This window comes from Arvicanthis niloticus, chromosome 1 (assembly GCF_011762505.2).
Source record: "Arvicanthis niloticus isolate mArvNil1 chromosome 1, mArvNil1.pat.X, whole genome shotgun sequence".
Classification (NCBI taxonomy): domain Eukaryota; kingdom Metazoa; phylum Chordata; class Mammalia; order Rodentia; family Muridae; genus Arvicanthis; species Arvicanthis niloticus.
In genome coordinates this window covers 5,826,171-5,852,552 of record NC_047658.1, presented here as the reverse complement: position 1 = coordinate 5,852,552, position 26,382 = coordinate 5,826,171, and the positions used below count along the sequence as shown (strand labels likewise).

At 50.1% G+C, this 26,382-nt stretch overlaps 1 protein-coding gene and 1 pseudogene across 2 annotated transcripts; one reads left to right on the top strand and one right to left on the bottom strand.

Annotated features, from left to right (window-relative positions):
• Positions 1 to 2,552: 2,552 nt before the first annotated feature.
• Numbl (NUMB like endocytic adaptor protein) lies at positions 2,553 to 26,032 on the bottom strand. 2 transcript variants are annotated; one of them, XM_034494388.2, is made up of 10 exons: positions 25,840 to 26,032; positions 22,494 to 22,578; positions 19,464 to 19,603; positions 17,686 to 17,760; positions 17,521 to 17,595; positions 15,399 to 15,539; positions 10,435 to 10,624; positions 7,985 to 8,287; positions 5,213 to 5,335; positions 2,553 to 3,959 (listed from the first exon to the last, which is right to left on the bottom strand). In XM_034494388.2, exons 1-10 carry the CDS (start codon positions 25,861 to 25,863, stop codon positions 3,304 to 3,306), a joined length of 1,812 nt encoding a protein of 603 aa, XP_034350279.1. In that variant the 5' UTR covers positions 25,864 to 26,032; the 3' UTR covers positions 2,553 to 3,303. The 2 variants fall into 2 exon arrangements, with proteins under 2 accessions (XP_034350279.1, XP_034350268.1); XM_034494377.2 differs by having other exon boundaries at positions 7,985 to 8,290; positions 25,840 to 26,031.
• On the top strand, positions 11,865 to 13,336 carry LOC117703030 (large ribosomal subunit protein eL14 pseudogene; annotated as a pseudogene).
• Positions 26,033 to 26,382: the final 350 nt, after the last annotated feature.

Genomic DNA, 26,382 nt, shown 5'->3' with positions numbered 1-26,382 from the left:
GATGGGACTAAGGAAACGGGGGGGGGGGGGTAGGATAGGAGCCCGGTCAGAGTGTGGGGGAAGCAGGCAGAGAGCTGGGAGTAGGGTGGGGTGCTGTGAAACCATAAGCAATTGGATTGGGGGACAGGCAGAAAGTCTGGAGTGGAATGGGCACACACAGGATGGGATGAAGGCAGAGGATAGGGTGGAATAAGGGGATAACAACGATCATAAGATGGAATGGTAGGTGCGGGCAAAAGGGGGGGGGGGGGGGGGCGGGGCACAGGCAGAGAAGAGTCCCAGCCTGATTTGGCAGGCTCAGGCAGACACACTGTTTTATAGGAGTCCAGCAGAATCTCCAGATCCGAACTGGGGGAGTCAAAGAGGACTTCCCAGAAGAGCGATCGGCTGTGCCAAGGCCTGAGGGATAACATTCCTCCTGGCCCTGACGACAGTTGTTTTTTCCAAAAATGATGTTCTGCCTCCCAGTCCTTTTGAGTATCAGTCCTTTGCTAAGCCAATCCTCAGGCCATTCCATCGTGGAGCAGCCAAGGTCACCAGGGGGCGCTGTCCTGCCGCGCTCCACCCTCTGCCCTACTATGCGTTATCTCGAGCGCAAGATTAATGGCTCTCACAGCTAGGGTGTCTGCATTGGTCGTGGCGCCTGTAGGAACGAGTCGTCTGCAGCATCGGGAAGAGTCTAGTTTCTCCCAGCTTGAATGAGAATAAATGCCTGAACAAGGACCCTGGGTGCTGCTCCTGGGAAAGGGGTACAAAGGCCGGACTCCACAGAGGGTGGGGAGCTTCCCTACGCAAAAGATAGGAATGCCAAGTGCAGTAGGATGTCCCACCAAATGATGTCATTGGGGTCTGATCCGAGTTTCCTAGTTTTAATTCTGATATTTATTATTTATTTATTTATTTATTTATCGACAGGGTCTCATTGTGTAGCCCCAGCTGGTCTTGAACTCAATGATCCTCCTGCTTCAGCCTCTAGAGTGCTGGGATTATAATCATACGCCACACCTGGCTCTTTCCTTAGATTCCCAAGGGAACCTAAGAAAGGAAATTGGGGTGAGGGGACCCGACTTGAGTTCTGTGCAGGAAGGGCAAGGACCTCCATGCAGGCCATGGGAGAGATACTGCTCCAGTGGGGGGCAGGGGAGGTAGGGAGGTCTTGATGAGACCCTCATCTGTGGAGCTACCCTTGGTACCCTCCACCTGCTTACACGTGCAGGGCTGCTAAGGGGCTGCACTGAGAATGACTTCCTTGGTAACAGGAGCGCCTGTGCAAAAATCGGTCTGGGGTTCCCACTGAACAAAGGCTTGAGGGTTACTCTGATGTAGCTCATCTCTGGCCGTGCCTGGGGTCTGCATCCCATCACAGGTTAAAAGTCCCTGGTACTGGAGTAAGCTCTTGATGCCAGATCCCAGCCTGTTTCTACCTGGCTTTAGGGCTGGCCAGAGGCTGAGTCCTAGCTTCTTCCTTCTCCCCAGTCAGGTGTGTGATCCCCATTAACAAATAGGAAAAGGATACCGGGTTGCACAAACACATGTTATTTTAAGGAGTATAAAAATACACTTTGATATGGATTTCTCTATTTTCTTTTTGCAGCACTGGGGACAGAACCAGAACCCCACCTACGCTAGGCAAGCACTCTATCACAAGCCGCAGCCCCAAATATTTGGGGTGTGTGTGTGTGTGTGTGTGTGTGTGGTGTGGTGTGTGTGTGTGTTTAGACAGTGCCTTGGTCAGTGCTTCATGTTGACCCTGAGCAAATTAGCTATGTATCCTAGGATGACCTTGAACTCCTGATTCTCTTGCTGCTAGCTTCCAAGCGACCAGGCTCAGCTCCCCAGCCATTTTTTTTTTTTTTAAGGCCTCATAGAGTATGTTCAGGGACCTAAACAATAACACAGGGCTTTAAAATACCAGTGGCTACCAAGTGTGGCGGTGTGCACCTCGAATCCCAGCACTATAGACAGGGAGGCTGACTGATTTGAGTTCTAGGCCAGCCTGGGATACATAGAAAGACCTTGTCTCTCAAAACAAACAAATGAAAAACAAAACACACCCAGGAACTGCCAGGGGGAACTCTGGCCCGAGTTTTGGAAAGTGCGACGACTGACAGGCTTTTCTCCAATGTGGTCCAAGATACATTATGATGAGCCACTCGGAATGTTGATCTCAGACCAATTAGCAGTAACTCACAATGTGCCTTTCTTATTCCTTGGTTCAAAGTCTGTTAACAATTAAGAAAGTGATGATTCTTTCTGGGCTCCCTCTACTATCCACACGATAGACACTGGTCACCAAACCATGACTCAGAGGTCATGTTTGAAGCTCAGGGGGATGTGAAAATGACAACAGGGGACAGGCTTTCTTTCTTTGAGAGAGGGTCTCATGTAGTCCAGGATGGCCTCAGATTATGGCAGCTTAGACCGACCATGAGCTCAGGATCTCCTTGCTTCCAGGTCGTCAGTGCTGGGATCACAGACAGGGATGGGCCATGCAGTGGGAGAGCTGCACAGCAGGGTCCTCTCTTACACACACACCTTGATTTCCCAGTGGCCACCATTATATTCTTCCTTTATTGGCTGTCCTTGTATAATACAAATCTGCAAGTTTAGATACAAAAAAAATCTGGAAATAAAAGATAGAAAAGTACCCGCCAGGCACCCCCTTCTTCTTCTCCTGGGACCCCTCCCCAGCGGGCACCGACATGAGGTAACAGAGCGTCTTCGTCCCTCCCCCCCTCCTGGGCCCCCACTCGGGCCCCACCCTGTGAGACCTCGGCCCTCCGGAAGACACGGCCCCCGAATCGGGGAGGGGGAGCAGGGCAAGCACAGCATTGGCAGTGAACACAGCGTGGGCAAAGAGGAAGCCCTTAGCTTGTGCTGTGTGTATGGGGCAAGGAGAGGATGGACCAGGCTTGAGGTGGGCCCAGGAGTGCCCCTAAGTGGACATCCCTCCTTCATCCTGCCCAACACTGGAAGGTGGAAGGGCACAACAGAAACTGGGGAAAGTAGCTTGAACAGAGGGCATTCCATGTCTGGGGCTGGGGAAGGGGCATCACCAGCCTAAGTCCGGCAGTGAAATGGTTCCCTTAGCCAGGCTGGGTCCATCCCTGAATTCCGTCTTGGCAAAACCTAGGCATCACAATATTGATTCTGTAGTGGTTTGTGAGGGGTGGTGGTGGAGAGAAGGGCTTAGAGGGAGCGTTGAGGGGTGCAGCTCAGGGAGCAACACTAGGGAAGAGGCCGGGCCTCCCTCCTGAGCGTGGGACACCTGGGGCTGACGGAGTGGGAGCAGGGCAATTTGGGCTACAGTTCAATCTCGAAGGTCTTCTGCAAGTCACCAGAGAAGGGGTTGGAGGGTTTCTCCACAGCGGGTTTGCCTTCTAATGCTGCCCACTGGGCCTCAAAGGGGTCCAACTCAGGGGCAGGGGCAGGCGCTGGCTCTGGGGGCCAGGGGGCCCCATTGGGGCGTGGACGAGCCTGGCCCCCAGGAGCACTGGGTGCAGCAGGTGGGGGGAAGGCCCCGGCTTTTCCAAGCAGTGTGGCAGGTTGGGGCTGGAGCTGGGCAGCTGAGCAGAAGGCGTTGGCCACCATCTGTGAAGGTGTGATGCCCACCACAGGCACCTGGGGCATGGGTGGATAACCCAGGCCTGGGTAGGCGGGCACAAACGGAGGCTGCATGTGTGTGGGTGGCAGGAACACAGCCACCTGGGCAGCTGCAGTGTCAAACGGCCCCACTGGGGCAGAAAAGGGCTGAAGGGTGGGGGCCATGGTGGGCATTGGTGGCACGGAGGTGGCTTGTTGCTGTTGCTGTTGTTGTTGCTGCTGCTGCTGCTGTTGCTGGGCCTTAGCCACCTGGGACACTTCCTCTAACCATCGCTCAGCCTCTGAAGGTGTCCGCTTGTGCCCAGGCTGGAAGGCTGCTGCAGCAGGTACGGAGGGCTCACCCCAGGCAGAAGTCCCTGGAAAGAGGGTAGTGAAGGGTACAGGTTGTCATGAAGAATCCCAGGCTAGGAGTCAGGGTGGACTGGGGGTCAGAGTCCCCAGGTTCTACAAGGAGCCTGTCTCTGAATTGTCACAACCACCTTTCACCCGTTGAAACCTTGGGCAGATAACTCATAACAGGTGTGCAGTGGGGAGATTGTACAGTTCTGAGCCTTGCAGCCCTCGATGAAAATGTGTAACCGGGTCAATGCTTGACACCCACATAGCCCTCCACTGGCCAGTGCTGTGTCTGATGTTAAAAATTCCAAGTATCACCTTAATTGTACTATTTCTTTTTTTTAAAACCTACTTATTTATTTTTATTTTATATGCACTGGTGTCTTTTGCCTGCATGTATGTCCCTGTGAGGGTGTCGGATGACCTGGAACTAAACTTAAAGACAGTTATAAGCTGTCATATGAGTGCTGGGACTTGAACCCAGGCCCTCTGGAAGAGTAGGCAGTGCACTTAGCTGCTAAGCCATCTCTCCAGCCTGAATTCTAGTGTTTCTAGGAGGATTTTCAGAGGCTAAGATTCTATGATGACACACGTCTTCCTCAGACTACACTACTCTAATGCAGGAAGATCCTGCCTCAAGTCTGTACTTTGCTAAGGTTCTGGGGTTACTTTTTTTTTTTTTTTTTTTTTTTTTTAAGATTTATTTATTTAATGTGAGTACACTGTAGCTGTCTTCAGACACACCAGAAGAGGACATCGGATCCCATTACAGATGGTTGTAAACCACCATGTGGTTGTTGGGAATTGAACTCAGGACCTCTGGAAGAGCAGCCAGTGTTTTTAACCACTGAACTATCTCTCCAGCCCCCTAGGGGTTTAAGATTTTGAGAAACTTCCAGTGGTTGGAGAAATCCATGGATCTCAGGTGACCTGTTACTCTTAAATGATCCTGTAGCTCTGAGGAGATCCCATGGCTCTAAAATGATCTGGCAGCATGGAGACAGTACAGGGTTTCTAGGTTGATCTTCGGTCTAGGGTGGTCCTGCAGCTCTAAGTCTGTCATTCTGAAGTGGATCTACGGCAAACTTCGAGATGACTTCTAATTCTACACTGATCCCACAGTCTTAAGGCAATAGTGGTTCTAAATTGGTCCCTCAGCTCTGGGACAATCCACAGGTTCCCTGGGATATCCCAGATTCCTAGGATTTCCAAGATGGCCTTTCACAGGCAAAGGAATGCCAGTGGGGAGTGACTGCTCAGTGGAAGGGCTTACCTGTTGGGGCAGATGGTGGCCCTGACGCTGGTGCTCCAGCACTGGCGAAAGACGAGCTGATCTGTGTACACAGAGCATTGATGCTGTCGCTGTCACCGGTACCAGTAGGATCCATCTCAGGCACTGTGAGGTCACAGAACGGTAGAGATAAGCATGCAGGCTTTCTCTCAACCCCTCCTTTACTCTGGGTCTTCAGGACATCTGTATGACCTAGACTTGTTTTTTTTTTTTCCCCCAGAGGTCTGTAGGTCACACAAGGTCACCACGGTCACTAAAATAACTGTGCACATGGATGTGTGTGACAAGAGAATGGTGTAACAGTAAAAGCCAGTATGTGGCATCTGAGAACTGATGGTCACAGGGAATCCCAGAGCAGGATCTCAAGATGGAAGTGACTCCAAGCAGAAGAGACTCTGAAAACTATCCGCAATGTGCATCAATTAAACAGTACATTCTACCACATGCATAGCAGGGGCGTGAAGGAATGGATGCTGGCCACACCGCTGCTCACTGGCTGGGGATCATATATCCTACTCTGTGGTAGAGGAATGGGCCACCTAGCCTGGTCTAACACATGCATCATCATGGTGGAGATGAAATTATGTCAGCAAGACAGGAGACCTAGAACAGGCATAGTTCTCAGAAGAGCCTTGGAGGAACAAAGACACCATTCAAATAGCCATAAACTGGCATGGTGGCATATATAGTTTCTTGATCAATTTCTATGGTACCTGCATGAACACATACAGTTATCATAAAAGGGCAATGCAGGGTCTGAAGGTGTGACCTCCAAGTGTGGGAGAGGTTCAGATGTGTGGTGTGAGAGTCTATGCAATGCAGATACGTGTTTGTGTGAATCTACATGTGGGGAGTTTCTGAGTTTGTGTGAAGTTAAGAGTATGGCATTTTGGGGCTGGTGAGATGGCTCAGTGGTTAAGAGCACTGACTGCTCTTCCAGAGGTCCTGAGTTCAATTCCCAGCAACCACATGGTGGCTCACAACCATCTTTAATGGGATCTGATGCCCTCTTCTGGTGTGTCTGAAGACAACCACAGTGTACTCACATATATGAAATAAATAAATCTATTTTTAAAAACAAGAGTATGGCATTTTAAGTGTGTAAATCTGGGCACACGACTTCTGAGTACATACTCTGGTGTATGTGCAACATCAGAGTGTTTCTGCACACATGTAACTCTGAGTGTGTGACTTCCGGTGTCTGTGGCATGTACGTCAGAATGTGAACTTTTTGTGTGGCCATTCATTCTCAAGTGAGTGTGCAACTAGCCACAGGAGTGTAAGGCTCCAAACTGAGTTTGGGGAGCCATCTTAAGCACATGCATGACAACTGTGTGTGTGTCTGATGTCAGGTTGTGTGTGGACAGCAAATATGCAGGTATATGACACCCAAGGAGTGCTGCCGGGCATGGGGGACGTATCATTCTCAGGATGCACTGACATCCACTCTTGCCCGATGGAAATGAATCAACACTCCCCCACTGTCTCCACAGCCACGGGAGCCAGGAGTCCCACATGTGGCATGCAGGAACAGACAAGGGTCTGGCAAGGGTCAGACTCACGACTTTCAAGACCTTTGCACAGTCCTCTTGTCTGTTTTCCTACGGCAACATTATGGTATTGTATGTACCAAGTCTTTCATCCACAACACAGATTTCTTTCACAGACATGATTTTGCTAGGTAGCCCAGGCTGGCCTTGAAATCGTGACCCTTCTGCCTTTGGGGTTCTAGAATTCTGGTACATACCAGCATACTTCACTCAGATACTGCTTTTAGAATACAACAAAGAGCACCTCTTCCCCCCATCCCCGGCCCATGACAGACATTAATAATCAAACACAATGTTCCCACCTCCATTGTGCACTTTGCTTACTGTGCCCATTACTTGGACAGATCTTGCAATTCCATTGTTCAAATTGCAGCTTTCTTTTTTGCCTGGTCCATGGCAAATTTTGCTAATTAATTGTGTAGCCCACTACCACACTCCATAAGGATCTCTTTGTTCATGGCATAAATCTGAAAATTATAATGTATGCAATCCCTCTACTTTCCCTGACCAAGGCAAACATTGTTAATCTATTCCAATCCTCTCTGTTCCTGAGCCAGAGTGATCCTTCTAACATTCATTTGATACATATTACATATCTATCCATCAAATGTTTGGGAAGAACACTAAACGATGGTGCTTTCATCCCAGGCAAAAAAGACATCCATGTTGCCTCCCTCTCTTTTTTTTTTTTAAGATGTATTTTAAATACATGAGTGTTCTATCTGCATGTACACCTGCATGACAGAAGAGGGCGCCAGATCACATTATAGATGGCTGTGAGCCGCCACGTGGTTGCTGAGACTTGAACTCGGGACCTCTAGAAGAGTGCCCTGTGCTCTTAACTGTTGCATCTTTCCCTTGCCCATGGTAGACTTGCCTACCTGATAAAACGTGTGCCACCTTGCCTGCTTCCCTTAATAACAGCAGACATTACTAGCTGATCTCCACTGAACTACATTTCTATCCTTTACCTACAGCAGACATGACTTATCAATCATGATTTCTGCTAGCGCTCTTCTACTCTTTGCTCATGGTCTACACTGTTAATGATCAGATGCTCTGCTCCATATGTTTAGCCTTTTGCCTCTGGCAGACAAGACAGTGCTAATCAATCACAGTGTATACCATCTCTCTTCTATCCCTAGCCCCCATCAGACAGTGCTGATTGGCTTTGATGCTGCTTCCTGCTGACCCCAGGGCTCACCTGTGCCCTTCACCTGGAAGTCCGTACGGCGCTGCAGTGTTGATGGCAGCTCATTCAACCGGAGGCTCAGCTGACGTTTGAAAGGTGAGTTCTTCTGGCTGAGGGCAGGAAACCCACGAAAGGAGCCCTGGCGAACCAGCTGCTCCAGAGGTGCGTGGCGCCTGGGAATGGCGGCAGCAGTGGTGCCTGCAGCCACTGGGGTGCCTGCCTCTCCCTTCTCACCAGGGGATGTGGTAGCCGGTGTCGGAGAAACGTGTCCCGGCTGGGCAGGGCCAGGAGCCACAGCAGGAGCAGCTGCTGCTTCTGCTAAAGACACAAGGGACACATTTGCTAGTTTCCTTCCTTAAGGTCCAACGGGCCTTGTGTTGATGGTGCTGGGATGGAACCCAGGGTATTATTGAGTATACTAGCTGAGCAGGCTATGCTGAGCTACAGCCCAGACCCAGACTGGTGGATTCTAAGAAAGTACTTTGATTTTACTTTCATCCCTAACTCCCACTGGGACAAGGTTTCTCTGTGCAAACCTGGCTGTCCTAGAACTCGCTCTGTAGACCTGGATGCCCTTGAACTCAGAGATCTGCCTACCCCTGCCCCACCCCTGCCTCTTAGTCACACCCCAGTGCTACCTTGTCACCCTACACATCCTATCCTCAAAACAGGGTGGTCACCAAGTCAAGACCACTTCCTCTGGCAGCCACTGGGGAATCGTCCTCTAGCCTGGCCCTCCATCTCTGGTTCTATCCTGCTCTATGCTCTGTCTCCCTCAGCTGTTCTCTCTCATCCCCCCTCGGCCACTCTGTCCTTTCCTAATAATTTATATTCACTTGGCACATGAACATCTACAGGACAAGGCCCAGGAGTCGTGCAAGCGTTAACGCATCCGATTCGTCTAACCATTCATGTGGTCAAGATCGTCACCATTCTACAGATATGAAAGCTGAGAGGACTAAACTGACGTCGTCTCTGGAGACCACCTGCCCTTCCTGGATCTGTCTTTCTCTGCTCGCCTGCCTCTCATATTCTATCCCCTACTATTCTGCCTACCTCAAGGATGTCTTCCTCTCTATTCCTCTCTCCAGCTGTGACCAGAGACTTGACTTCCCTCACTTTCGCTCTAACCCCTCACCCTGGGTTCCCTCCACCCTGGGACTGTTCCCTGCTTTCTGCAAACCCTTGGGACTCTACACTTCAAAACGCAGACACTTCGAGGGTAGTTACCTTTCCTCCCACAAATACACAGTGCCTGCCTTCAAACCAGGGCCACACCACAGCTGCAGCCTAGGCACCCCAGTTACTCCAGGGCTTCTTTTCCATATTCCAGCCTGAGGTAATAGGACCGGCCTGAGGTAATAGGACTGGCCTGGAGCCATGGCAGCATGAGGGGCAGGCTGGAAACCTCCTTCCCATCACAGTGCTGTCTTCAAGAAGTCCCCTCCCCTCTCCTGGCTCCTGTGTCCCTGGGCTACCTCCCCCAGGGCTCCCTGAAAGATCAGTGAAGGCAGAATTGAGTTCAGTGTGTGTGACAGGCTCTGCTGCCAGGTCAGGTAGGCTAATTGTGAAAGATGGTGCCACAGCCCAGGTACGGGCAACCTCACGGTAAACGCCTCTCTGTCTGTGCAACAGTGAAGTGCTTTCTATAGTGCCGAGTCCCCATCGTAAATTCAGAGGCATGCTGCAATAACTGTGGCATCTGACAACAGTCTTCATGCCTTTCAAAAGAGTTATTTTTTTTTAATCTTTATTTTTATTTTATTGTTATTTTACTTTATGTGTGGGCGTTTTTTGCCTGTGCACCATGTGTGTGCAGTATCCTGGAAGGCCAGAAAAGGGTACTGGATACCCTGGAACTGGAGCTAGAGATGGTTGTGAGCCAATGTGTGTGTGTTGGAAATTAAACCTGGGTCCAAGAGATAGAGACTACAACAAGACCCTATTTTTTGTTTGTTTATGAGACAGGGTCTCATTATGTAGCCCTGGCTGTCCTGGAACTCACTCTCTAGGTCAGGCTGCTCTCAAACTCGGAGTTCTGCCTCCTGCCTCCTGCCTCCTGCCTCCTGCCTCCTGCCTCCTGCCTCCTGCCTCCTGCCTCCTGCCTCCTGCCTCCTGCCTCCTGCCTCCTGCCTCCTGCCTCCTGCCTCCTGCCTCCTGCCTCCTGCCTCCTGCCTCCTGCCTCCTGCCTCCTGCCTCCTGCCTCCTGCCTCTGAGTGCTGGAGTTAAGGGCTTGGGCCAGCATTTCAGCTGCTTCACTGACTAGGACCACATAATGTGCTATGATAAGGCCCCACCCCCCACCCCCCCTGTCTATTTGCAGAATGCAGTTCCAAGAATTCCTAAAATTGAGATTTGCTCTGTAAACGTTACCAACCTTGGCCGCTGGCACCCTAACTACAGCTCATCTGCAGGGATCCCTAGATGCACATGTGCGCCCCCTGTTCACATGCAGCACCCACCTTTCTTCTTGTCCCCAGCCTCGCGCTCGGCAGGCCGCCCGCCCCCTGACAGGCGGAAGGAGCCCTCGCGGGCAAAGCTGGTGCGACTGGCGTCGAAGGCAGCGGTGACTCCGCACTCCTTCTCCCGTCGCTGCTTCCTCTCCAGGCAGGCAGCGAACGCACAGCCCACAGCGTGGCTCAGCCTCTCACCCTGCAGGAGAGGTGGCCTGGTTAGAAATGTTGCCCAGACATGGGCGGGGAAGAGAAGTCCGCCCCCTGCAGGTTGGATGTCTACAGCCAGGGGACCCCAGCTGAATCCCTGAGAGGAAGAGGCAGCTTGTGAGTTTGAGGCCAGCTTGGTCTACAGAGCTAGTTCCAGGAGAGCCTGGGCTACATAGTGAGACCCTGTCTAGACAAACAAAACTAAACAGCGAAACAGAAAGAAAGAAAGAAAGAAAGAAAGAAAGAAAGAAAGAAAGAAAGAAAGAAAGAAAGAAAGAAAGAAAGAAAGAGCGAGCCGGGCAGTGGTGGCGCACGCCTTTAATCCCAGCACTTGGGAGGCAGAGGCAGGCGGATTTCTGAATTTGAGGCCAGCCTGGTCTACAGAGTGAGTTCCAGGACAGCCAGGGCTATACAGAGAAACCCTGTCTCGAAAAACAAAAACAAAAACGAAAGATATCCTGCATTCCTAGACCAGAAAACTTAATATGGGAAAGACAATAATGTTCCCCAGAGTGAGCTACAATTAATGAAATCTCTGTCAAAAACCAATAGTGTCTTTGCAGAAATGGAAAGGCTGATTTGGAAATTCACATGGAATTCTGAAGGAGATAGAATAGCCATGCCAATCTTGAAAATAAACTGCCAGGCATGGTGAATGCCTTTAACCTCAGCATTTGGGAGGCAGAAGCAGGTGGGTCTCTGTGAGTTTAAGGTCACCTTGGTCTATGTAATGAGACCCTGTCTAAACCAACAAGCAAAGGAAAAACAAAATCCAAAATCTATCCACATATAAAATCTATTTATATCTATATATCTATATTTATATCTGTATCTCTCTATAATATATATGTATGTATATATGTATATTATATTATGTATATATATATGACAGGATCTTAATAGGTAGCCCAGAATGGCCTGGAAGTCACTATATAGCTCAGGGTGGTCTTATAGTCCCATGTCTCCTGCCTTGAACCATACCCAGCTTCACTGTACAATACAAAGGGGCTAATTTCATGTGTTTGGCTTTAAAAAAAAATTAAAAAGTTAAGGTAAAGAAGTTCTAAGAATTTCACTATTAATATTTTTAAAATCTGCTGGATCTGGTGCTTTAAGCCCAGCATTTGTTCAAGCCTCTCTTCAGCTATGTAGGGCGTTTGAGGCCAGTCTGGGCTACATGATACTCTCTTTAAAACTCAAAAGCAGGCTTCTCGCTGAGCCCCACCAACATGATGTTCAGGCGTTTCATGGAGGATGGCCGAGTGGCCTCCGTCTCCTTTGGGCCCCATGCTGGAAAGCTGGTCTCAATTCTAGATGTTATTGATCAGAACACGGCGTTAGTGGACGGACCCTGCACTGGGGGAGGAGACAGGTCATGCCTTTCATATGTTTGCAGCTCACTGACTTCATCCTCAAGTTCCCACACAGTGCCCACGTATGTACAAAAGGTGTGGGAGGAGAAGGCAGATATCAATGTGAAATAGGCAGCCACAGACGGGCCAAGGAAATTCATGCCGGAGAAAGGAAAGCCAAGGTGACAGACTTTGATCGCTTTGAAGTTATAAAGGCAAAGAAAATGAGAAACAGAATAATCAACACCGACGTAAAGAAACTTCAAAGAGCTGCTATTCTGAAAGCTTCTTGCAAAGAGCAGCTGTTGCTAAGGCTGCCACTGTGGTGGCAGCGGCGGCCGCTAAAGCTAAAGTCCTATCGAAGAAGGCAATAGAACCAGGCAAGACAGCAGCAGCCCAGGAAGCTCCAGTGCAGAAGGCTGCAGGCCTGAAGGCAGCGCAGAGGTCAGAGGTCAGAGGTCAGAAGACCCCAGCCCAGACAGCACCTGCTCCAAAGGCAGCTGGCAAGAAAGTGTGAGGCTATACAAAGAATAAAGACTCTTTTTGACATGGTGGGAAACCTCATGTGTGGACTCTAAGCTTATTGCCAAGTGGGTAGTAGAAGACTTGTGGGAATGTAGACCAGATCAGTCACATAAACTCTACCCAGGCTGATGTACTTAGCATACAGCCAGAGTCAAATTGACCCTTTATACACTGGCACCGTAACAATTACAACAGTGTGATTGACCTTCGTACAAATAAGTATATTTCCCACCAACAGGTGGAATTCCATCAAAAACAAACAAACCCCTCAAAAGCAGGGATGGAGGAATGGCTCAGTGGTTAAGAGCGGCTGCTCTCCCAGAGGACCTGGGTTCCATTCCTGACACCCACAAGAGACTGTAACTTCAGTTTCAGGGATCTGGTGCCCTCTTCTGGATTCTGCAGGCACTGCATGCACATGTGGCACAGATGTGCATGCAGGCAAAAATAGCCATACACATAAAATAAAAATAAATTAAAAAAAGAAAAAACTCAAAAGCAAGTAGGGTAGGTATGTTCTACAGACACTGAGGACCTGATTTTGAATCCTAGTACCCATGTAAAAAGCCAGGCATGGCTCCTATAATCCCAACACTGGGTGGGTTCTGAAAACTTGCTTGGTTAGCCAGCCTAGACAAATTGGCAAGCTTCTGGTTCAGTGAGAGACCCTGTATTAAGGCGATGAGGAAGAGAACAGAGGAATGTTATCAAAATTGAAGGTCACAACCTGTGCCCCAGATGAGGTGCAGCTGCCTGTCCTCAAGCTAACTAAAAGAGGCAAATTAAGTGGCAAGCAGAAATACATATATATTAATATACATATTAATATACATGTAATATACATATTAATATATATTAATATACATATTAATATACATGTAATATACATATTAATATATATTAATATACATATATGTATTATATGTATATTAATATGTACATATATATATACACAAACATATGTATATATATGTATACATACACACACACACACATATATATATATTTTTTTTTTTTTTTTTTACTTATTTTCATGTGGCCACATCGGGAGGACTGGACTGTGGCACCATGTTGAAAACTTGGCTGTGTGTGATCACAATGAACCCAGGAGAAGCCACTACAGCTATCCCCAGAGCAGAGATGTCACTGTGCCCAACATCCCACACAGCCAGGTGGCTGGACACTGAATCCACACCACCAACCATGGGCAGCCAGCACAGTTTCCAAAAATAGCCACAGTGAATTTCTCACCCCATGTGCTCTTTCAAAATTTCTCAGTCCCTCATCAGAAGTGAAGGCTGTGTCTGTTCCCTTAACCTGAAAGACCTCTGTGGCTCACGGGACACACAGTTCCACGAGGGCCAGGCTAGGTGATATCAAGACCATGTCCCAAAATGCCGATGTCAAGACCACATCCAAATGGTCACACAGCACATCATGCCTGGTCCCTTCCCTCTACTCTCATTTTCTTGCATTAAGAGCCTTCAGGTCTTCTCTGACATCCATGCTTGAAAGATTTATGGAGAGGTGCTCTGATAGCCTGGGTGGGGATGAGACTGACCTAGGCAATCTCTCGATGTATAAAATCTATGAGACATAATGGAATGAGAGATCCTGGAACCAGGACTTACAGCTAGGTCTTCCTAAAAAGACCCACAGAGAGCGCTGATGCAAGACAAAAACTTGTGGAGCTGCTGAGCTTGGTGACGACCTTCTGTAATCCTAAATTTTAGCATGCACACAAGAGGACCAAAAGTTTGAGGCTACGGGCTAGTGAGATGGCTCAGGGGTTAAGAACACTATCTGTTCTTGCTCAGGACTTAGGTTCAGTTCCCAGCACCCACAAGAGGCAGCTCTCAATTGTCTGTGACTCCAGTCCTAGGGATATGTAGAGGCCTCTTCCAGCCTCTAGAGGTATCTGCATGCACATACATACAATCAGGCCTGCAAGTGCACACGTACTCGAACACACACGCTATTAATACTGATAAGAAGCTGAAGATAACTGATATTTTTTCTTGGTGTTTGATGTGCCTGTAGTAACCTACTCACATCCCAGAATCCTCAACAGTAGAGACTATTCGAATTTCCTTCTTTGGTTTTTGTTGTTGTTTTGTCGTGTGTGTGTGTGTGTGTGTGTGTGTGTGTGTGTGTGTATGTTTGAAAACAGGGTTTCTCTATGTAGCCCTTGCTGTCCTGGAACTCACTCTGTAGATCAGGCTGGCCTTGAACTCAGAGACCTGCCTGTCTCTGCTTCCCAAGTGCTAGGATTAAAGGCGTGTGCCACCACCACCCAGCTGTTGTTTTGACTTTTAGGATTTCACTGTGTAGTTTTGGACAGCTTGGAACCCACTGTGTAGACCCCAGGCTGGCTTCAAACTCATAGAGATCCACTTGTCTCAGCCTCCAGAGTGCTTAAAGGTACTACCATAACCTGTAGACACTCTCTTCTTGAAATGTGTCATGGTTTCCATAAGCTTGGCCAATGGGAAGTGGCATTAGGAGGTAGGACCTTGTTGGAGGAAGTTCATCACTGTGGGGGTGGGCTTTGAGGTCCTGTGTTCAAGCCACCCAGTGTGGATGGGAGGCCTCTCCTGACTTCCTGCAGAAGACAGTTTCCTGGCTGCCTTCAGATCAGGATACAGCACCATGTCTGCCTACATGCTGCATGCTTCCCACCATGATGATAATGAACTGAACCCCTGAAACTGTAAGCCATCCCCAATTAAATGTTGTCCTTTGTAAGAGTTGCCTTGGTCATGGTTTTTGTTCACAGCAATGAAACCCAAACTAGACAGGATGAGAAGACCAGGCACAGAGAGGCCCAGGACTTGCCTCCCAGGGCATGCTGATGAGGGGAGAACCCCAGCTGCTTAGGGTACTCACAGAGTCCTTGAGGGCCAGAAAGCAGTGGCAGATCCAGCGACGTGTGGTGCCATCGCGGCATATGTAGGAAAAAGCTTTGTCCAGGTTGCGGTCAGGAGCACAGAAGGAGACCTTCTCGATAGTCTGATCTACCAACAGATCCTAGGAAGGGTTGAGGAGGCAGGCAGTGAAAATCGTCTCTCCCATCTGCAGTCAAGACACGATCTCATCCTGAGTCAACTGTGGACCCAGTTGTCATGGAGATAGCCATAGGCCAGCCTGCCCCAGGGTCATGATTCAGTCCCTTGGAGCCATCCGAGATGGATGACACAGCCTAGAGGCACAGCCAGGCTATAAGGAGAAAGACTCAAGGGCCTGCAGGAACCAGGGAGTGGCATTTAACCCAGCTGAGCATGGATTTCTGCAGAAGAATTAACTAGGCAAAAAGGCAAGAAACAGCACTCAGGCAAAGGCCGACCTGTGCGAAGGCAACTGAACACCCACAGCATGTACTGGGCATCGACTGGAAGGTGTGTCTGTTAGAGTCTGGAGTCAGGGAAAGCAAAAGGAAACATACCTAGGGCCTATCAGTGATAGAGCTGTTTGCCTAGCACACACAAGGCCCTGTTACTAGTGGCCTCACTCCTCTGCATCAGAAAAAGACCCAGACCCTGGATTCCAGAGATCTTGTCTAAACACAAAATAGGGCTGAGGATGTTGTGGTAGTTTGAATAGAAATAGTCTGCACAAACTCGTGTGTTTGACGGCTTGGCCTATGGAGAGTGGCACTATTAGAAGGTGTGGCCTTGTTGGAGGAAGTGTGCCACTGTGGAAGCAGAATTTGAGGTCTCCTGTGCTCAAGCTACACCCAGTGTGGCACACAGTCTCTTTCTGCTTGCTGCTTTCAAGGTGTAGAACTCTCAGCTCCTTCCGCACCATGCCTGCCTGGATGCGGCCATGCTTTCCACCTTGATGATGGACTGAATCTCTGAACTGTAAGCCAGTCTCAATGAAATGTTGTCCTTTGTAAGAGTTGGTGTGGTCATGGAGTCTCTTCACAGCAATGAAACCCTAACTAAGACACATGTGTTCAAGTGGTAAAGTACTTGCCTAGTGTATAGGAAATGCTTGGCTGTATCCTCAAGACGGCATGAACCAGGCATGGGGAGAATGCCCACATACCAGCCCTTGGGAGGTGTGGGCAAGAGGACCAGAAGCTCAAGACCATCTTGGGCAAAATAATGAGTTTGAGGCCAACCAGGGCTATACCAGACCCTGTCTCAATAAAACCAAAACCCTCAAATATCTAACAACCCACATTAACTAGGCAAGAAGAATATGCCAAACCCCCTCTTTTATTTTGTCAGCATGAAGCCCAGACCAGCCTTCAACTTGGAATCCTTTTGCCTCAACTTCCCTAGAGTCAGAATCACACACCTGTACTACCACATGCCAGCTCCTGGCAGAGGTGTTTGCTTCTTCTCCCCTTTTCTTCTGTGTGTCCAGGCACATGTGTGTGTACATGCATATGGACGGGCAAGGCTGAAACTGGTAATCACCCTTAGGCACTCTTCCACCTTAATCATTGAGACAGGGTCTCTCAATCGAACCCAGAGCTCACTGATGTGGCTAGTCTTTTGCAAGCCTGCTTGCTCTGCTTTTCTCTGTCTTCTGAGGCAGGACTTATGGGTGGCACACTAGCACTCACATGGGATTCTGGAACTCTTGAGCTCACTTCCTCATGCCTGTTTTAACCACTGCACAATCCTTGCAGGTCTACTTTACACGGTTTATACACACAGACTTTTGATTTGATGATAGGGTCTATTATCAGTCCTTTTAATTTTTTTTAGATGAGGCTATGGGAGTCTAGAGGGGTTAAATCTTGTGCCCCAGGGTTTCCCGGTTGGTGAGGGGGTGGCTGGGATTGGCGCTGAGGTGGCTTCTCCAGTTCGTGCACTCAACCCACCCACTCTCTGAAGCAGTTTGCAAATAACCATGGCCCTCATTCCTGAATTAGGACTGTGCAGCCAGCCAAGCCGGTGTGGGCACACATGGCAGAGTTGAGAGGGCCCCCTTGGGAGGAACATCCTGTGGCGGGTGGCGGGTGGGAAGCCTTCCTCCACCCACACAGGCCTCCTACCTTGGTCTTGTCATCCACCACTCGGAGCCCATCAGCTGACACCCACAGGACAGACTTCACGGACTTCCGGCCCATCTGGGATGGGGGCAGGGAACAGAGGGCCTGATCAGGATCAGCGCTTTCAGACTGCTTGTGCCCACTCTCTGGAGCCAGCCCCTCACTCACCGCCTTCAGCTTCTTCACGGCATCTTCACAAACGTGCATCCCCCGGGACTCCTCCACTTCCACGTGGCCCAGGTACTTGGGTGGAGGAAGGGAGGAAATGGGAGACACAGAGTAGTCAGTCATTGCCAGCATCACTGAGCAGCCCCGTACTAGGGGCCTCAGTCCTCAGCCAGTCATTCTCTCTGCACCTCCAATCCTAGTAGGAACCCCATTCCTAGCTCAGACACACAGCTGAGAAAAATATACAGAGACCTGTGTATTTCTGTGTCCCTGCAGACACGACCGCAAGGCTGCTCTAACCTACCCTGACATCAGTTCAAAGGCACACAGGCCTTTTCTGTTCTGGAATTGCAGCTCAATTCTGGAAATGTAGCTCAGTGGCGACTGACTGCTTACCGAGTATGCATAAGGCCATTGGCTTAATCCCTAGTGTGCACATTGAAAACACACACACACAGCACAAATCAGTGTGCAGGTGCAATGACTCTCTCCAGAATTTCCAGTGAGACTAAGCCCCATCCATTGCCTGGAGTTGCAATTTTAAGTTGTTGGTTGGTTACTCACACCCTCCCCTCCTCATACTGGGGATGGAACACATGTTAGACAAGCAAGCATTCTACCACCAAGTCACATTCTCAGCCTTCAATGCAAGATTCTACCTAGGGCTCTACCACTGAGCCACGTCCCCAGCCCCTCACTGGGGGATTCTAGGCAGGGGCTCTACCACTGAGCCACGCCCCCAGCCCCTCACTGGGGGATTCTAGGCAGGGGCTCTACCACTGAGCCACGCCCCCAGCCCCTCACTGGGGGATTCTAGGCAGGGGCTCTACCACTGAGCCACGCCCCCAGCCCCTCACTGGGGGATTCTAGGCAGGAGCTCTACCACTGAGCCACACCCCCAGCCCCTCACTGGGGGATTCTAGGCAGGGGCTCTACCACTGAGCCACGCCCCAGCCCCTCACTGGGGATTCTAGGCAAGTATGTCCTGCTTAGCCAAACCCCAGACTTGCTGTACATACATGGTAAGACCTCCCCACCTAACAGATGCCCTCTCATGAGCTGACACTGCACACTTCCACCAGCACTACTTACCAGTTCACATGAACCCCTCACATTTTGGGTCCTCTTCCAGGGAAGAGAAAATCAAGTTGAAGACCCTTAGTCTCCAAGATGAGAAGGGCTGAATCCCATACCTCAGGCCCAGAATCCACTTGTCCCCCCTGGGAGAGCGGGTATGTTGTCAACCAGCGTGTCCATAACAGGAATAGAGCTTTGCAAACACTGCCAATTTTTTATGACCGTCTAGTGCAGGTTATCTGTGATCCCTGAAGAACTGGGTGACAGCTCTCCACCCCTCAAGATTATCTCCCAAGTAATAGTTTTCTGGTATAAGACAGATGCATTAGAAATGCTTCACAGCTCAGAAGGAGTTCGAGTTCGGGCCAGCTTGAGCAAGTTCAAGGCCATCCTGGAAACTTAAATGATACAGAGCCTCAAATAAAAAAAAAAAGGAGGGCTGTGGGGTAGGGAGTGTAGCTCAGTGGTTAATGTGCTTGCCTGCACGCAGGGCCTCACGTTCCAATTCCACAAAAGTGAGGAGGGCATGTTCTACCATGTCACCATGTCACCAACAATGGAAGATGTGATCACAGCTCATGACACAGCCCCATAGTACAGATCTTACAACAAACAGTTTTGCTCAGTGCCCCAGGACCAGCAGGCACACAGGTAGGCACAAAACAGGTGATGTAGTTTCCCCGCCCACCCCATGCACTCACCCTGACAGGGAAGCTGCATGTGCCCTTGCGTACTGCATCCTCATCTGCCTGCCACTGGTGTGGGCGAGATGCCTCAGGCACATAGGCTGGCTTCCTCCGCCGCAGACTCTGCCGTAACTTGTTCATGGTGCCCGCCCCGTCTGGTGACACAGGATAGAGGATCAAAGATGAGGGTTAGAGGGTATGGAGGTGAAGTTACAGCATTAAGGACTTGCTAGATGAACAGGTGTTGGGGTGAGTAGCTCCAGCCGGTGGATACCGGTTATGTAGCGTGTTCCAGAGTTGTGCATTCAGAGCTTCAGAGTCATGTAGGCAAGGGGCACAGAGATGGGGGCAGGTTAGCAGGAATCATCAGTCATGGGCTTTAGGGTTTTAGACGTCCAGGGTTTGACTGGGAAGAACAAAGATCCAAAGGATGAGAGTTCATGGCACTGGAGTTTAAGGACATAGGGGTCAAGGGTCATAAAATCATGGGTGTTGAGGGTCAGGGAAGAAGGTAGGTGGTAGAGTGCCTGCCTAGAATGTAAGGCCAGAGATCCAACTCCCAAGAACAGGAGGTAGGGAGGGAGGAACAGAGGCAGAGAGAATGTAACATGTATAGGCCACTGACTACTGAGTACAGATAAAGCAAGGCCTCAGGTGTGTGTATGTGTGTGTGTTGCTGTATAAAGAACACTATGGGAATGATTGTTCATGTGTCTTTGTGTGCTGCAGTTGTTATCTGTGATACAAATCTCTGGAAGTTTTTCCTGAAGGGCACTCATGTCTGAATGGCCGTGTGTACGCACTGGTGCAGGCTGTGTCTCTGTATTGCTACTGTCTATGAGAGTACTTTCTGTGCATGTTGCCTTGGACAGGCCGCAGAGGTGTATCTGTGACTGTTTTCCATACGGCAGCGTTTCTATGAGAGGGTATAACTACTGTCCTTCATGGCTGCTGCCTCTGAGGATGTGAGTCTACGACATAACTGTAAGATGGTACCTATATCCAAGAGGGCAGCTGTTAACGAGCCTGTATGTGGGTGGCTTTTGCTTTCTCAATTGGGCCACTTCAGTTGTGCTTGCAGAATGTTTTACTTTATATATGTATTTGTGTGTGTGAGTATATATATACGTATATATATATATGTGTGTGTGTGTGTGTGTGTGTGGTGTGTGTGTGTGTGTTATATATATACACACACACACTTTTTTTTAAATTTTGTTGTTTTTGGTTCTTTAAGACAGGGTTGGGCTGGAGAGATGGCTCAGAGGTTAGGAGCACTGACTACTCTTGACTGCTCTGCCAGAGGTCCTGAGTTCAATTCCCAGCAACCACATGGTGGTTCACAACCATCTGTAATGGGATCCGATGCCCTCTTCTGGTGTCTGAAGTACAGTGTATTCATATACATAAAATAAATAAATCTTAAAAAAAAAAAAAAAAAAAAAAAAAAAAGACAGGGTTCCCCGGTGTAGCCCTGGCTGTCCTGGAACTCACTCTGTACACCAGGCTGGCCCTCTGCCTCCCAAGTACTGGGATCAAAGGCGTGTGCCACCACTGTCTGGCCTCACTATATATCTAATAAACTCACTAATTCAAAACCAAAAGCAGGGCTATCCCAGGTCATTCTCTGAGTTGGGAGTTTGTCTGCAAAGCAATGCTGTGTCCATAAGGGTGTGTAGTTGGACTGAGACCACAGTCATCAGTGTGACTTCTGACCTCACGGCTGTTGTCTGTGAGAATGCTAAGCACTGTTTGTGAGACGGTATGCATAAGCATAGCTTTTGGGGGGTTCTTGGGTGCTGTTGGTGAGGCTGTCTGTTTACCGAAGTGTAGATGTCAGGACTGAAGTCATAGCTCAGGTGGTAAGTGTCTGCCTGACATGCAGTAAGCTCTGAGCCCCATCTCTAGCACTACACAAGCAAGGCTTGGTGGTGCACACCTGCAGTTTGAGCACTTGGGAGAGGTGGAGGTAAGAGTATCAGTTCAAGGCCATCCTTGGTAACAGAGTTCAAAGCCAGCCTAGGATAAAGGAGGCACTGCTGTCTGACCCTGTGAGTTCATACATACTGGGTGGCAACTGTCAATGGGTATTTCTTCCTCCTCCTCCTTCTCTTCTTCTTTTTCAAAACAGCATCTTTTTTTTCTTTCTTTCTTTCTTTCTTTCTTTCTTTCTTTTTTTTTTTTTTTTTTTTTGTTTTTGAGACAGGGTTTCTCTGTGTAGCCCTGGCTGTCCTAGAGCTCACTCTGCAGACCAGGTTGGCCTCGAACTCAGAAATCCGCCTGCCTCTGCCTCCCAAGTGCTGGGATTATGCTGGGATTAAAGGTGTGCGCCACCACCACCTGGCTCAAAACAGCATCTTACCATGTATCTCTGGCTGGCTTAGAAGTCACGATGTAGACTGGGGCTGATAACAAATTCAAGAGAGTTGGGCGGTGCTGGCGCACGCCTTTAATCCCAGCACTTGGGAGGCATGTTAGATGCAAGCCTGCTATGTAGCTAAGGCTGGACTTGAACTCCCGATCCTCATGCCTCAGCCTCCCAAGCGCTGGGTTTATAGGGCTGCACCATCATATCTGGCCACATATATCTCTAGAGTGTGTATCTAACAATGGGTGTAGAGTGAGTGCCAGTGGTTGCCTGTGTGAATCTGGGAGGGTCTCTAGATATGTGCACGTGAACATGTGTGTCTGTGTTAGTGTGAATAAGCAGCTAGTTAACACATCAGAAGTGTGCTTGACAATGCATTTTGACAAGCGAGTGGAGAGCATCTGTGTGTGCAGGTTGAGTTGTAGATCTGTAGATGTACGAGGTTCTGCGTGTGTGTATCTGCAAGACTTTGACCTGCACACAATCACTGTGTCGGGACTGTTGGTGTCTGTAGGTGAGAGTTTAGAATGTGTGTCTGTGACTGAGGGGGCTTTGACAGTCACTGAGTATGGAAGGAAGCCAGTGTGGCAGTGGTTGGCAGCTCCTCCAGTCACACTAGTAATGACCATGATCCACGCACAATGCAGCCCCTGTCCTTTGTCAAGCTGGTCACTCACCTGACTCCGTCCTGAAGGTTTCAGGGGGCCCCGAGGCCCCACAAGGGGCTGGGGACAAATGCTGATCAGGTCTCCTGGGTCCGCCCTGCTCAAGGGAGTGAGACGATGAGAGGTTTGTTGGGGCAGGGGATTCAGTCCCCTATGCAACCCCCACCTTGGACCTTAGCCAACCCCCTCCATCTCAGCCTCCCTAGCAGGAACCCTGGTAGTCATAGCAACTGTTACTAGGGAGACCAGCCACCTGGTTTTAAGGGCCCAGGAAGGAGTAGGTGTGTTGGGGGACACTGCTCAGGGCCCTCAATACCCAAGGGGATAATGTGAAGCGAGTTTGCCCTCTAGTGTCATGTCCAGGATTATACACAAACATACGGCCATACACACCTGACATCTTAGGGTTTTCTTGGCCCTGGGCACAGTTCAGCACACTTAATCACACACACATTATAACAACTATGTATCTCAGGCCACAAGGTACAACTACCACTAAACCTTTGGCCTTATGTTCGCGTTCACTGACATACACAGGTCTATGATGGCCATTTGTAAACATGCATGTAGTGTGTCCCAGCCCACCATACACACCTACTCATACCAACAGCGGATATAGTTCACTCATTTTCTTAGCTATGTACAATGACTTGGGCCAGGCACACACACATGTCCAGCTATACTTCATGACAGCTGTGTCTCCTTAGGCAGCTACCCTAGTAGAAACATATCCAGAATGGTGGCCTATCTGGTCACCCATAAGCATTCGGTCACAGTGACACAATCTCATCTACATATGCCCCCATGCCTACCTGGAGTGGGGCACACTGGTCTTAATAAGCACCTCCACCTCCCATCCCAACACACATATGCTGTTGCTGCACAGGAACCACTCAACCTCGGACAGTAGCAGCCACACCAACACACCTTTTCTGATGCCACACTTTCAGAGTCACGGAATATTGGTGACACACATTTGGTCATTATATCCGTTACACAGTCCTCTGTGACAGCCACTCTCGTGTATATACCAGTCTTTATACACAGCTACGTAATACAGATGCTGATGGCCACAGTCTGAGTATCACACACAGCATACAAGCAGCCGATGGCCACAGTCTGAGTATTACACACACAGCACACAAGCAGCCAAAGAGGGGAACGGGAGGGGGAGGGGGAAGGATGGCTGCTCTCAGACAGCCACATACATTCCAGAAACAGTTGTGTATGCAGTCACTCAGCATCAGTGCCCACGGTGCCCGGCCATCTGTCACGTTGGTGTCCCACACACAGCGCTACCACGTCACCCTATCACAGATAAACAGTCTCCATGAGGATTCACGTCACGTAGACAAGAATATGGCCACATATACTCAGTCACCACCGCACGTGGACAGATATACAGAGTCACAGCCCCACTGATAACTCAGAATCTCACACAGAAACTTAAGACACACGGCTCAGTTCCCCACACCACAAGTACACAGTAGGGTCAACACATAAATGGAATGGCCCAAACATAGCATTGATAGCATTCTACCATTTATAGAGGAAAACGTGGTCCCAGACACTGCCATGTGCACAGTCATGACATCACCAAGTCACATAGACACATACATACACACACACACTTTCACAGTCTAGGTAGGGCACCTGCATGGAGTCACTCAGGGTAACAGACAAGTGGGTCACACATACACACAGAGGAAACAGAAGCCAGTCCCATACACACCCCTAACACACACAGGAAACATCTATAGCTTGAGTCCCACACAATTAACCTTTTGTAATAGACAAGTGTTTCAGATAAGAAGTCAGATTCACAACTCAAATCATACACAGGAGGTTGTAGTGCACACTTGGTGTCACATGGCTAGGTGGACAGTCACTTATGCAACCCCAGTCACATACACAGACATGGTGAGGAACACCCAACCACTGTCATACACACTGCCATCCCACAGGCCCAGTCCCACAGGCACAATGTGACTTCAAATACAATGGCAGTCGTATGCCCAGAGTTGCACCGACACGGTACAAAATCAGACATAAGCACAACACTGTGTCACACATGGCCAGAGTCACAGTCACAATTCTACTAACACACACCTCACAGCTCCACCCACATCTTCAGTCAGCCACACAGAAGTCCAACCTCAAACCCAACACAGATGTTGACACATACCAAGGTATATACATACACAGAGGGTCTCACAAAAGATATATGTATCTATCTAAACACAGTCTAAAAAGTATAGGAGTCTGCACAGTGAACGGCTGCCATCACATCCACGGTCACACACACACCACAGACACCACCACATCCAACCACAAGCATGCAGACCGACAACGCAGGATACCTCATCCTTGCCAGCTATAATGTAAGCACACACACAGCTACAGTCACACAAACATCAAGTCACACTTCTAGCCACATCCCCAACCCTCACACACACACACACACACACACACACACACACACACACCACACAAAGCCTCTGGTCACCACAGAGGCTGCAGACAGGTTTCCACCCGTCTCTGGGGAGCCGCCCCCAGGCCAGGCTGTATCCTGGAGTCTGGGGGGCAAGGGAAGGCTGAGCATTGTCTCCGGGTGGGGCCTCTCTTAGACACTGAGCAGCCCTAGGGACAAAAGGGGTGGCCTAGGAGACCAATGTCTTGAGACCCCTGACTAAGCATGGGGTGGAGGTGGGGGTAGGGGAATGCCTGAAATTCTCCTTATTTTATTCACGCTGGGGTGGAGTTTCAGACACAGGGACCTTGTTCTGAGAAGGGGATTTGCCTGGGACACCGCCCAAGGGCTTGGGGGGACAGGCTGGATCTGGGACCCCTGGGAGTAGACAGTACTTGGAAACTGCCCCCTCACCCCCCAGAGCCTTAGCCTTGGCAGCTCTATCCAGGGACCTCATCTTCAAGACATCGCCCAGGGGGGTGCTGTGCTCAAAGGAACCCTCTAGCAGGGAAGTGTACTGATTTTGTCTGGAATCGGCTAAGGCCTTAGCTTGATAAAGGGAACTGTGCCCCAGACCCAGACCTGAATGCCAAATCTTGCCCAGGGAGTTGTACCTAGAATTTATGTAGCCCTGTCCTTGATTTGGGGGGAATCTGTATTCCAGGATCTCTATTTTCAGGGCCTTCGCAGAGATGGCCTGTGCTGGACCAGACCCCAGTCTGGTAGGTTTGGAATTGCCAGGAACCTGTTCCCGGACCCCCACCCAGGACCACCCTCTCCAGCCTTGGCATCTTCTCTCCATCCGGGCGCTGCTGCCGCCTCCCACCCTTCGCCACATCAGCAGCGGCGCCGCCCCCGGCCCGAGCCCCCCGAGCCCGCCCTTCTCACGCTGGCCGCCGCGCTGCGGGACATCCAGGGCCCGGGCGCCCCCGCCTCCCGAGGCCCCGGTTGGGCCCGGCTTCCCGAGTGCTGCTGCTGCTGCTGTGGTGGCGGCGGCTCGGTCTGACGCGGGCCGGGCCCGGGGCCGGCGGCTGGTGCGGGATGCAAGCGCGCGAGCCAGCTCGGCTCCCGGGAGGATTCCGTTCCGGGGGCGGGGGAGCATCCCTCCCTCGGCGCCCCGCCCCGACCCCGCCCATTGGCCCGCCGCCTGCTGTATATGCAAAGGATAACCCCGCCCTTCCGTAGACCACGCCCCCACAAACACAACCCCATCTCCTCCCGTGCAAAGGCCGGCCCGCCCCGCCCCTTGGCCTGGCCTTGCGGGAACCTGCACGCATCCCTAGAGGAGTGCCTCTCTGGTTCAGGCGCAGGTTCTATTTGCTTCCATAACCCCTGACCTCAGATCCCCTATGGTTCTGCTTCTGAAGAACTGCTTTGGGAGGTGCTTCGACGTCCTCAAATCTTGCTTAACCCCACGGTTCTCCCAGCCCG

What these genes read in the sequence shown, in the direction of transcription:
- Numbl (XM_034494377.2), bottom strand. Translation starts at nt 25,863, where the DNA reads ATGTCCCGCAGCGCGGCGGCCAGC. An exon ending in TGGTGGATGACAAGACCAAG is followed by an intron (nt 15,540 to 17,520) that starts GTAGGAGGCCTG and finishes AACCCTTCCTAG; the next exon opens with GATCTGTTGGTAGATCAGAC. An exon ending in GCCACCATCTGCCCCAACAG is followed by an intron (nt 3,960 to 5,212) that starts GTAAGCCCTTCC and finishes CCCTCTTTCCAG; the next exon opens with GGACTTCTGCCTGGGGTGAG.